Raw genomic sequence first — 13,040 nt, forward strand, 5'->3', positions numbered from 1 at the left:
AGGTATAGAATTTTATTGAGTATATAAAGTCATTTAGTTTTGAAGTACACTTGGAAGGAAGACTTTTAGAGACTTTGGTTGAAAAGTGATTTTACTTTAGTTTATGTTATACATAAGGTAAATCATTTCGTTGATAAATTAGTTAATTTGATTTTTATTTATAGAAAACATCATAAGTGATACATTCTTTTACTTTTATGTATTAATTTAGATTTTTTTTTTCATAATAGTTTAGCTTACTTATATTTTATGAAGTGTAATTTTTTATCATGAATTTTTATTTTCTTTTTTCTTTTTTTATTAAAACAACATGTGATAACAAATTATTAATGAATTTTAGGAATTTTAATATAACTTAGATCTTAAAATTCATAATAATATCTGATGTAAAATTATTTGAATAAAATATTAACTTGTAAAAAGGATATAACCCACATGCTAAAAATTGTGCGACCTGTATATATTTTAGAAAGATTTGAGACGTGAGTTGTTAAGAAGTCAATATTAGAATCTAAGTATTTATAGATATTAAAATATGTGATCATGTGTTAAATATGCTCACAGATAAATAACATAAAAAAGAAGCTTGTAACGAAAATGTTACTTATTTTGTTTTAGGTATATCATTATTTAAATATATGAATTTACAATACCGATTAATATAAAATACATACATAGTTTTAATGAATGAAAATAAGAAATTATATATATATATATATATTGATTATATTATTTAGATACAACTTTTCAGCCTTAATACTAGGTGATAGAAATCTTCTTTTACTTTATATCACCTTATACTTTTATCTATATTATTTAATAAAATTTAAGCATCTTAACCTTTGATCTCTTGCACAAAACTTACACCGATTTCAATATTAAAGTTTGGAGAAAGGGCGAAAAAAAATTATGGGTTCAACTGTTATGTTCCACTAACAATAAAGATATAAAATTAATTTGGTAGGTTTGAAAATGATGATCTAGTTTATTAAAATAAAACATACAATATTGTTTTATATTAACGTATCATGAAAAAGAAAATAGAAACTCAATTGAAATATGTAAAAATTTTGAGTACTGATAAAATAAAAAAAATTAATAAATGTTGTCAATTGAAATATGTATTTTTATGAACAAAATAACTATATGCACCAAACAACTAATTAATATACAATTTTGGGGGCTAAAATAGTGCTATGCTCTAATAAATGGTGTCATCCTTATTTGATAAAAAATAAAACACTTTCACTGACAATATAAAAGAAAATCATTAAAACACTTTCAAAATTTTGTAACTAAGGCTTTGAAGTTTATTCTATATCATCTCTCATGCAATCTCTTAATAAAGGAAGGTTGAAAAATACGTACTAACAGAAAATTAGTAACTATTATCATAGTCTTTGCTAGCATTTGATTCTTAAATTACTTATTAGACATTTCACATAATTTAAAGATATAATCAAGTTATGATGTATTATTGAATGAAAATTTTAATTTATTAAATTGATTAATGAAGTTGAATTAGGCTTTAGATTCAACTTCTTAAAAGTTATCAAAATTATTTAAAATTTATTCTCATCAAATTTGTACCACTCACTACAAGACTTCTTTTATTTCTTTCCTCAATGTCCTCAACGTGACTTGATACAGTGTATTACAATTCTAGATTTATTAAACCGATATTAAATAAACTCAAGTTTCACTATTTTTATATTTACTCATTAAAAAAATTTGACGCGGTTGACATTTTAAGGAAAAAAAAAACAAGAGAATAATTAATTATCGAAAAAATCATTGCAACCGCGATCTGAGAGTGTGGTATGAGACGAAAACGTATTGGTGGAAACACATCTATTGTAGTAAAAAAAATTCATTATGATTAAAAATATTTTTGGGTCATTGGCTGAAAGAAAATATTTTATATTTGGGTAGGTAATAAATACATGAATATATTTATTATTACTATTAGGTGCAGTGGCTTCATCATAGTTCTTTTGTGTTAGGATAAGAAATAATTAATTTTCTGCGTTCTGAAAAACGTGCAAAACCACGCTCTCACAATCGCCGAAAACCACCGTGCAAAAACCACGTTCTCAAATAATTAAGAAAGGATTGTATTCGTATGTTGGTTTTTGTTTTAGTGACCATAATGCCAAGTTTCTACATCTATATGTATACATCTTCTTTTTTTAAAAAAAAAGGTTAGAATACTCTAAAAATATTTTTCTTTAATTTTATTTATTCCTTGTAGATAAAAAAAAATCATGAATGTGTAAAAATATTTTATTATGATTTTAGGGTCATTGACCGAAAGAAAATATTTTATTTTTGGGGAGTTCATAAATACGTGAATATATTTATTATTACTAAGTGGCTTCATCATGGGTTCCTTTGTGTCTGTTAGGATAAGAAATAATTAATTTTGTGCGTCCTGAAAAACGTGCAAAAACCACGCTCTCACAATACCGAAGTCTGTGTCAAATTTATATATGACAAAAAATAAATACTAAATAAAAATGTATTTTAAAATTAATTTAATTTAATAAATTGAAAATTTATTTTTTTTAGAAGGTAATATATGATTTAAAGATACGTAATTCTGATTATAATGAAAAAGAAAATACTTTCAGAATTTAAGTTATTTTGATATTTATTGAATTGAGAAAAAGATAAAAATTATATAAAAATGAATACTTGAAATAAAATAAAAAAAAGTCAACGAGTAAAAAGTAATTTATTTTAAATTAATCTTTTATTTAGTAAATTAAATGCCTCAGATCTCGAAATGAAAGTTAACTATGTATATATGTATTCTATTCACATACACAAACTCTCACGTGGTAAAAATACATTTTTAAGTGAAAAAAGGTGCATTTTAAAGCACTACAATAAAATAGTCTTTAAAGATGCTAAGAGATTATTATTATTATTATTAAAAATGTGACATTGATAAAAGCTGGTTTGAATCGGTGTTTCTTGTATCAATCATTTAGTATATAACATTTTAAAGAAATATTTTAAAAATATACACATTTTTAACATCAGTTTTTAACAATATAAATGTACACCCAATTATTTTTACATCATTGGTAAGTTTCGTGCATCCCAAAATAATTGTTTTTCTTTCAAAAAGACTAACCAACTAAGTCACCGTTCTATTATGTTTTTGGACATTAAACACTTAATTAAGGGCGTGTTCTCATACGTAGATGCACTGTAGTAGAAGAATTGAAAGCAACGAATGAGAAGAGAAATGATTGTTCGTTTTTTTGTGAAAGCAAACGAATGAAATGCAATCAATTGTGAGATTACAGCATAGGGTGGATCTCTTTTTTTCGAAGAGATTTACTTGATAAATATGGCAAATTTTCACTCTATCTTTGTTATCCTTATTATTATATTGAAAAAAAAAAAGGTTTGATACTTCATTTGTGTGTTTGATTTTACATTTTGCATACTTTCCATACATTCCATACATAAGATATAAAGAATATTGGAACGGATATAGTATAGTTGTATCCGATTCCAGCTTTCTACTTATTATATTTGTATTCAGTTACAAATGGTTCAGTATCCAGATATATATTAGTTGTATCCAATTTTACATTTGTATCCAAATTTGTTACTGTACTACGTTGTGGCAGGTTATCCAGATTTTTTCAATTAACATTTATCTATAATATTTAAATTTATGTAAAAAAAATCAAAATTAATTACAATTTATCTAATTATCATTTTATACTATGTTTAACACCAAGGGCAATTTGGTATCTAATTTTTTCATATATTAAATTTTATTTTTTATTAGTCACATTACTTAAATTCTACACAAATTTTCCCAAAATTTACTCTATTATCACCTCAAAATCTCTTAAATCAATCATCTCTCCCTCAAATCAATCCTCTTATAAGAACACACCCTTATAAGAGTCTCTCTATTTTTGGTTCCCTTATGTGGTCACCTTACTGTTTTCTTTTGCATAATTCTCAAGATGTACAATCAAATGAGAACAGAATAAAACAAAATTATGACAAGAACTATAGGGAAAAACTAAAAACTTGATCAACAATATTTGTTTGCAAATTAATCAACTTTATTAACAGAAATATAAGCGTTGATATTACAAATCAAAAGAAGACTTAACATTCCAGCACTTGATACCATATTATATTATAAAACAGTATCAGATAGGGATGGCAACGGGGTGGGGCGGGACGGGTTTCGCTATTCCATAGGCATCCCCATAAAAAAAATTATCTTCATCCTCATATCCAAATCCAACGGATATCAAACTTTTGTCTCATCCTCATTCCCACCGGATAACGGGTATAATCTCGTACACATACCCATATTCATTTTCTTACTACTTTAATATTAATTTTAATTAATTTTCATAAAATAGTAAAAATTACGGTAAAGTAAACATAATATTATCAAATATTCAATATTAGGAGGATGATTGTTTATTCAATATCAAATAATTATAATTGTTTACATTTTAGATTAGAATACCATATAAAATTTCATAAGAACCAAAACATTTATTGAATTTGCAAACATTAATGAAACCTAGTTGATAAAATTTAAAAATATTTTAAAAAATATAAAAGGAAAACAAATATTCAAATTAAAATACATTTTAAATGTTTGTTTACTTGAATTTTTTTAAATTGTAATGAATATCTTTTTTATACACTAATAAAAGTTATAATACATCACTTGATCAAAATGATGCAAAGAACAAATAACAAACATAATAATAAAATTTTAACATAGATCTTGTATTTTTTGAACTCTAATATATGTTGGATGTTGATAAAAAAAATATTCATGGCAATTATATTAAATTTTTATATTATAGCAAATAAAGTTATTTATACAATTATAATGAGAAAATTACAATATGATTGATAATGAGTTAGAAAATAAAAACTAACTAGATAAAATATATCAAAATAATATTATATTTGATGAAAATAAACAACAAATAAAAATATTAAAAAATTAACAAATGTGTATCTTATAAACAATTTGAGAGACTATTGAAAGGAATCACATAATGCAAAAAATAAAAGTATAATTAAAGGTATGATCAAATGAAAAATACATTAAAATCTAAGAAAACTTTTCAAACATCAACATACTGATGGGAAAAACAACAACAAACAATATATCAGATAATGCAACGCATATAATTTCCCCTAACTTGCAAGAATCTATGAGGATCAATAATCAAAGAGCAACAATAATAAATCACCAAAAGCACAAATCAAGGCACTAAGATTTTTAACGTGGAAAACTCCTTAAATCAAGGGTAAAAACCACGAGTCGTCCAGACCAAAGAAATAGCTCCACTATGATCAATAAGAGTACAAAAGAGTCTCAATCAATAGCACAAATTAGTGCCAACACCCAACCAAATAACAAAGCAACAAAGCTTTCAAAATTAGAGAAGAACAAGATAGAAAAACCTATAATATCACTGCTGCAGTGCGAAATTAATATCTCCCAACTCAGACCTCGTATCAAAGATCCGACCGGTCAGAATGAATGTAAAAATTTCAGCCCGATACAACGGTGAACGAATCCGCAGCGCCGATTCTACTGTGACAGCTCTGTGAAAAACGTGAACAGAATTTTCCCTCTACCTCTCCCTCTATGTGTTAGGGCTTTCAGTGTGTTCTGACTCTATTGTTCTGCCTCTCTCTTTATTTTATACCCCCTCTCCACTAGGTTAAATGAGACATGGGCTTCTCAAGTTTTGGACATTTTCTCCACATAGGAAGGGAGCGCAATACCCACCACTCTCAACCCAAAACATACATACTCAATGGTTGAGAAATAACAAAAATTATTTTAGTGAAACAAAAGAATTCTTCAAATGAAACAAAAATTAATAATCTATAACAATATATAAAGAGGATTCTCTCTTTTGTGTCCACATTTCATAATACCAATTTTATACTTTACAATATTTTTTAAAATTAATGGTTATTTTTACTTTTCTTTTTTTTCTTTTTTTTTATTCATCAACAATTAATTTATCTATTCATTCACTAGTGCAGAAAGGGCTTTTGGCAGCGGTTATTTTTGTCATTTTGCCCCGGTTCTAGAACCGAGGCATATTAGGACGAGGCTAAAAAGGTTAGCTTTTTGCCTCGGGTCTCAACCGAAGCAGAAGCTCCATATTCTGCCTCGGTTCTGTTGAGAACCGAGGCCATATGTGCTTCTCTGCCCATCTTCTCCACCAGAAACCCTAGGTAGTCACCATGGTTACACCACAACTTCGTCAACCACCGCCAGATCTGAAACACAAAACGAAAGATCTGTAGCCACTATAGTCTTCTCCTTCATCGTAAGAGCAATTTTTGAATCGTGCAACCACCATGTTCTTCATACACAAAAATGTGAACATCACACTTGCATAAATGCAAACCAAAATCAACCATCTGCAGCAAATCACAGATCTCCATCCACGCACAACACCAATCTACCACGCACCTGTAACACAACGAACTGATGCCCACTTCGCGAGCCCCAAATCGCACTTCGCCAAGCCAGAACACGAATGAGCCAAACGTCTAGTAGTTGTGAGTGGTCGGAGTGCAACAACAGCAATGGAGGTGGGTGGCTGAGAGAGAGAACGCGCACGCGAGGAAGAAGAGGAAAAAAGTGATTCGCGATTTTTGAACCCTAATGAACCTTTTGGCCTCGGTTCAATTTTTAACCGAGGCAGAAAACTGGTTTTTGGCAGCGGTTCAGTTCCACCTGAGGCAGAAAACTGGTTTTTGGCCTCGGTTCAATTTTAACCGAGGCAAAAAACAGTTTTTGGCAGCGGTTCAATTCCAACTGAGGCCAAATGTCACTACTATAATGGCATTTTTGAAATATTAGCCAACTTTTAGGCTTCGAGTCTTCAAAACCGAGGCATATTAGACCTTTTGGCACCGGTTTTCTAATGAGCGACAACCGAGACCTATAACGCGAGTTAAAAGGCCAAAATTGCACTAGTGATTTCACTTTATGTTGAATAAATATAAATTTATTTTATAAATTAACTTAATAACATTACACTATTATCACCTATTAACATACTATCATTCATATCTAAAAAATACGTACACACAGGCGCGATAGTGCCTGTGTGGACGCTAGTAATAAGTAGGGGTGTCAAAATGGGCCGGGCCCGACGGGCCGGCCCGCCAGCCCGACCAAAAAAGCATGGGCCGGGTCAGAAAATTCAGCCCGCCAACCCGAGACAGCCCGGCCCGTCCAACCCGATAACCCGTCGGGCCAGCCCGCGGGCCAAAACGGGTCAGCCCGCGGGCCAAACGCGTTACTAATTATACATAAAAAACACGTGCAGATGCAGTGCGGCAGCGTTTTGGGAAACCAGAAAAACTCTTTTCTTCTCTTCTCCTCCACTCCACTCCACTTCACCCGCGGCCAAACATCACACTCTCTTCTCTTCTCTTCTCTTCTCCTCCACTCCACTCCACTCCACTCCACTCCACTCTCCACTCCACCCGCGTTTTGGGAAAGCAGAAACCACCCACTTTTCTTTCTCCTCCACCCACGTCGCTGGCGAGGAAACACGAAGGCAGAGTGCACCATCGGACTGCGATTCACGACGCCACCATCGGACTGCGATTCACGACGATTCCGACGGCCACCACCACCGCGAAGATAGGTTTGTTCGTAATTTGAGTTCTGGTTCTTTCTTTTTCGATTTGTGACCTAAATTTATGATTTTCGTAACCCTAAAATTGGTTTCCCTAAATTGGAGGTTATGGTGTATGTGTGGTTGTTGTTGCTGCGATTTGCCCTTGTTTGATTGGACCCATTCTGTAAATCGTAATTGTTGTGCTGTTCTTGCTTAAAATTTTCCCCCAATTTCAATTTCGTAGACAACGAGATGTGTTGTTTTCTAAATTGGTGCGGTGGTGTTGGGTTTAAGGGTGGCGAGGTGTGAAGGGGTTTTGGAGTGGAAGAAGTAATGAGTGAGTGGTGTTGTGTTGCTGTTTACAGATACATTGTTTGTTGATAAGTAATTGCTGCCACTGCTTGTTATTAACATGTGTGTACTGTCCTCTGGATGTTTCTAAATCTTGCCTACTGAACATTATTTGTGGTTCTATTTGTTTTGTTTGTATTAGGATTTAGTGAATCAGATTTAATATCATGGATGAGCATGAGTCTAATTCTATTCCTCCTCCAACTAAAGATCATGAAACTGAAAATGTGTGTACTGAGTCTGAGAATGTTGATGTAGTTGAAGAGGATATGGATGATAGTGTAAAACTTAAAGAATCCTCTTGTAGTAAGAAAAGTGAGAAAAGTGAGAAGTCAAGAAGTTCTGATGTATGGAAATATTTTACAAGGGTTGGGGTTGATGATGACGGAAAAGAGAGGGCAAAGTGTAATGGGTGCAACAAAAAATATGTTATTGGTAGTAAAAACTATGGCACATCTCATTTGAAGCGTCACATGGAGAAATGTAGTAAACTTAAATTTGAAGATGTTAGGCAAATGATAGTGGATGGGCAAGGAAAGTTAAAAGGTAGAAGAATAGATGCAATGGTTTCCCGTGAGTTGTGTGCCAATTTAATTATCCAACACGGTTTACCTTTCAAGTTTGTTGAGTATGAAGCTCTTAGAATTTGGATAAGCTATATCAATCCTGATGTATGTTTAGTTTCTAGAAATACAATAAAGAGTGATGTCATGAAAATACATATGAAAGAAAAAAACATGCTAAAGGAGGAGTTCAGGAAAATCAGAAATAGGATTTGTTTGACATCCGATTTGTGGACTTCTATAACTGGTGAGGGGTATATTGTTCTGACAGCACATTATGTTAACACAAGTTGGAAATTGTGCTCTAAAATTTTGAACTTTTGCCACTTCCCTCCACCTCACACTGGCTTTGAGCTGTCAAAGAAAATAAATGGATTTTTGCATGATTGGGGAATTGAGAAAAGAGTTTTTTCTTTGACTTTGGATAATGCATCTTCTAATGATGTTCTAATCAGAACTTTAAAAAGTGAGCTTCGTTTGCAAAATTCTTTGGTATGTGATGGTGAGTTTATGCATATTCGTTGTTGTGCACACATTCTTAACTTGATAGTGCAAGAAGGACTAAAAGCTCTTGGTGATTCAGTAGATCATATTAGGGAGAGCATAAAGTATGTGAAGGGTTCTGAAAGTAGGATGATGAAGTTTAAACAATGCATTGAAAAATTAGGGGACGTTGATGCAAGAACTGCTTTGTGTATAGATGTTCCTACAAGGTGGAACTCTACTTTTTTGATGCTTGAAAGTGCCCTCAAATATAAACGAGTGTTTGCAAGTTTGCACTTGGTTGATGAGAATTATAAGTACTGTCTGTGTGATGAGAAATGGAAAAGAGTGAAAAAAATCTGTGTTTTCTTAGTGCCTTTTTATGAGATTACAAATATGATTTCTGCCACAAGCTACCCTACAGCAAACTTGTACTTTTTACAAGTGTGGACCATACAAACCCATTTACTGGAAAGCTTAAAAGATGAAGATGAAGTTATCAGAGATATGGCTGAAAGGATGTTGGTCAAGTTTGATAAATACTGGGATGAATATAGCACTGTCCTTGCATTTGGGGCAATTTTAGACCCAAGGATGAAGTTGGAAACATTGGGCTATTGCTATGAGAAGATAGATCCTCTGACATGGGAAGCAAAGTTAGAGAAGATTAAAGAAAAATTGTACAAGTTATTCTCTGAATATTGCTCCAAGAATGACACTTCCAATCCCCTAAAGCGTAAGCATAGTGATATGCATATGTCAACAACATCATCCTCAATTGATTCTATCAAGTCCAATACACTTCATGTAAGTCATATTACTTTCTAGTACATAAATTACTATGCATGAACTTATTGATTAAACTATGATTATGGTTTTTATGTTAGGAATTAAAACAACGCAAGATTCAAGCTTCTGTTAATACGGGAAAGAACCAACTTGACATATACTTGGATGAGCCAACATTGGATGCTGATATTACTGAAAGTATGGATGCTCTTGAATGGTGGAAGAGTAATAGTCAACGTTTCTCAGATTTGTCAATCATGGCTAGGGACTTGTTGAGCATCCCAATCACTACTGTTGCATCTGAATCTGCTTTCAGCATTGGTTCAAGGATCTTGAATAAGTATAGAAGTCGTCTATTGTCAAAACATGTTGAAGCAATTATTTGTACTAGCAGCTGGATGCATGGGTTTCGTGAATATGGTAACTCTTGAATTTTCAATTCTGACTTAAATATTTTCAATAATATTTTCAATAATAATTCCATGTTTTTTTTTAAGATGATGATGATGATGACAATGGAATAGCTGAGGGGAGTACTTCTAAGGCTGCATCTAATAACCCTGGCACTGAATTGGATATTGATGAAAATTGAAGGTCAGTAACTTTGTTCATATAAATTACAGATACATTGTTTGTTGATAATAAGTACTGCCACTGGTTCATATTTACATGTGTGTACTGTACTCTGCATGTTTCAAACTGGAATTGTTTTGTTTGCCATTAACTTAAATTGAAAGCAAGGCTATACAGTTTCTGCCACTGGTTCTTCCCGTTGCTGCCACAATTTTTATGCCACTCATTTGTTTGTTTTAAGTTCACACTGCAGCACATGTATTAATTTTTATGCACATCTATTTTTATGTGTAATCTGCTTATGCTAGTCTTAAATGCTTCTATTTTTCATTTGTGTAGTTGCTTGCACTTTGGTTATGGACCATGCCGAATGATGTTCTGATTCAGACATGTTATTGATGCTGCAAAAGTGACCTTGATGACTTGCAGTTGGAGAGAGCAAAACGTCATTTACATGTGTTTTTAATCATTTCAATTTGTTTGGACTTTCATGATCCTCCTCTTTTTAGGTTACATTAAATCATGGACTATTGTATTAATGCAGACCACCCTGACTATTGTTTGTGATCATTTTCTTGTCTGAATGAACCTGCCTGATGCTTAACTGAATCAATTATGTTATTAGATATTGCATTCCAGGGCTGTTTTTGTGTTGTGAGAATAGATTATTATTGCTGTACAGATGTGAAAAAATTCAAAAAGTATACAGATCAGAAAAACTGGCGGGCCAGCCCGCCAGCCCGCCAGCCCGCCAGCCCGCGGGCCGGGCCCAAAAAAGTAGCCCGTTTTACCGTGTCGGGCCAGCCCGGCCCGACCCATTTAATACGGGCCAAAATCGGGCCGGGTCAAAACGGGCCGGGCTGGCCCGTTTTGACACCCCTAGTAATAAGTAAAGATTTTTTTTATATTACATAGTAAATGAAAGGTTTATGCTATTAAACACTTAAATTGAGAGTATTAAACATTCTCAGATGAAAGGAAAATATACAATAAATAACAATATTAAAAAATAATAGAAAGATTCAAATGTGAGACATAAAAAAGTTTTAATTGACATACATCATTTTAACATAATTACATAAAGGTTATGATAAGTTAAAAAATATATTGGAGATGCGAATGAGTTTCATAACAAACTAAATAATTAGAAAAATAAAAAATAAAAAGTATATATATATATATTTATAAGGTTACTTAATTAATTGTGAGTATTTTAATAATTTAAACAAGGACGAAGATATGGCAGAAATGGGTATTATGGCGGGGATATATACATCCTCATACCCATCCCCATACCCAATTGAAAAATTCGGGGATTCCCCATACCCCATACCCATACCCAGTCAATGCGGGGATTCTCCGTCAAAACAGAGACGTGTTCGAGCAATACCCACGAGGACGAGTTTATTGGTCATCTCTAGTAATAGAGGCATAGTTGTAAAGTTTGAAAATTTCCTTACTTTTTTATATCTCAGAACAACAAATGTACAATTAATATATAAGGATTTTCAATTCTAGACTTATGTTTCCCTGTTAATCTAGTAGGTTGTTTATGACTAATTTATAGAAAACATATTATTGACAAATCCTTACAATAGAAGAGATTTATATGATTGACAATCAATCAATAATAATTTAACATATAGGAATTATGTTGATGTCAGAACCAACTCAAAAAAATTTCCCCAACATTTATTGATTCACCAACATAAAAGTTAAGACCTTTTTCCCATTAGATGGGATCAACTACCTATATCATAAAATGAAATTATTGTATTCATCAAAATTCAAGTCTAAATTATTTCCTTATTTCTTTAAGGAAAGAAAATTGGGGCATCTTAAAAGCTTAATATTTATTATAACATTTTTATTACTATGCAAAAATTGGAGTGAAGTAACCACAAGAAAAGAAATTAATGTTATATACAAGGTAGTTCTTTTCCATACTCTTCCGTCACACCCATAACTATTTATGATATTAATTATACAACATTTGATAAGTAGATCTTCTCGTAAATCTATACACATTCGACAAAACTATGAAGTGTCACATATTCATAATTGATTACATCAAACTTGGACACGAGGGACTTCAGTTACACATAGAATATTACAATGAAATTCTAGCAGTATCTACACATAAAATCTACACTAAGAGCATTTCCCTTGTATCTCAAAAACCCTATTTTATCCTACTACTACATTTTTTAGCCTTCACTCAATGCTTCAAAGGAGGACCTAAGGTCTTTGGTTATAGAAATTTTTTGGTAGTGCTTAGCCCAACTTTTGGCGCTCAGTCATGCACAACCTTAAGTGCTGACCACATTCTCTTATGGCTCAACCATGCACCTCCTTAAGTGTTAGTGCACTCTCTCATTGTTTAGCCATGCACCACCTTAAGTGCTAAGCACATCTCTCGTGGCTCAAACACCTCGCCTTAAGTGTTGAGCACCATTTTCTTGTGGTTCAGCTCAAAAAGTCATATCCTGGATCCTTCCTTGATTGTCTTATTGGAGCTCAGTTGTGAATTTTGGGGCTCAACTACATCATTTTTAATTCTTAGAGAAATTGCTGCAAAATCATCAAAAAATCATCAATTTCTTAATTTTCCTTTTAG

At 32.1% G+C, this 13,040-nt stretch overlaps 1 protein-coding gene across 1 annotated transcript; it reads left to right on the forward strand.

Annotated features, from left to right (window-relative positions):
- The first annotated feature begins 6,270 nt into the window (after positions 1-6,270).
- Positions 6,271-11,027, forward strand: LOC114165655. Its single transcript, XM_028050227.1, has 5 exons — positions 6,271-6,329; positions 7,368-7,691; positions 10,116-10,270; positions 10,348-10,444; positions 10,763-11,027. Exons 1-4 carry the CDS (start codon positions 6,271-6,273, stop codon positions 10,440-10,442), a joined length of 633 nt encoding a protein of 210 aa, XP_027906028.1. The 3' UTR covers positions 10,443-10,444; positions 10,763-11,027.
- The last annotated feature ends 2,013 nt before the right edge of the window (positions 11,028-13,040 follow it).

Source organism: Vigna unguiculata, chromosome 10 (genome assembly GCF_004118075.2).
Source record: "Vigna unguiculata cultivar IT97K-499-35 chromosome 10, ASM411807v1, whole genome shotgun sequence".
NCBI lineage: Eukaryota > Viridiplantae > Streptophyta > Magnoliopsida > Fabales > Fabaceae > Vigna > Vigna unguiculata.

Bases quoted from the DNA above. Each gene is read 5' to 3' on its own strand.
- LOC114165655 (XM_028050227.1), top strand. From the start codon at position 6,271: ATGGTTACACCACAACTTCGTCAACCACCGCCAGATCTGAAACACAAA. The intron at 6,330-7,367 runs GTAGCCACTATA...AAACACGTGCAG, and splicing joins AAACACAAAACGAAAGATCT to ATGCAGTGCGGCAGCGTTTT. The intron at 7,692-10,115 runs GTTTGTTCGTAA...AATCATGGCTAG, and splicing joins CACCACCACCGCGAAGATAG to GGACTTGTTGAGCATCCCAA.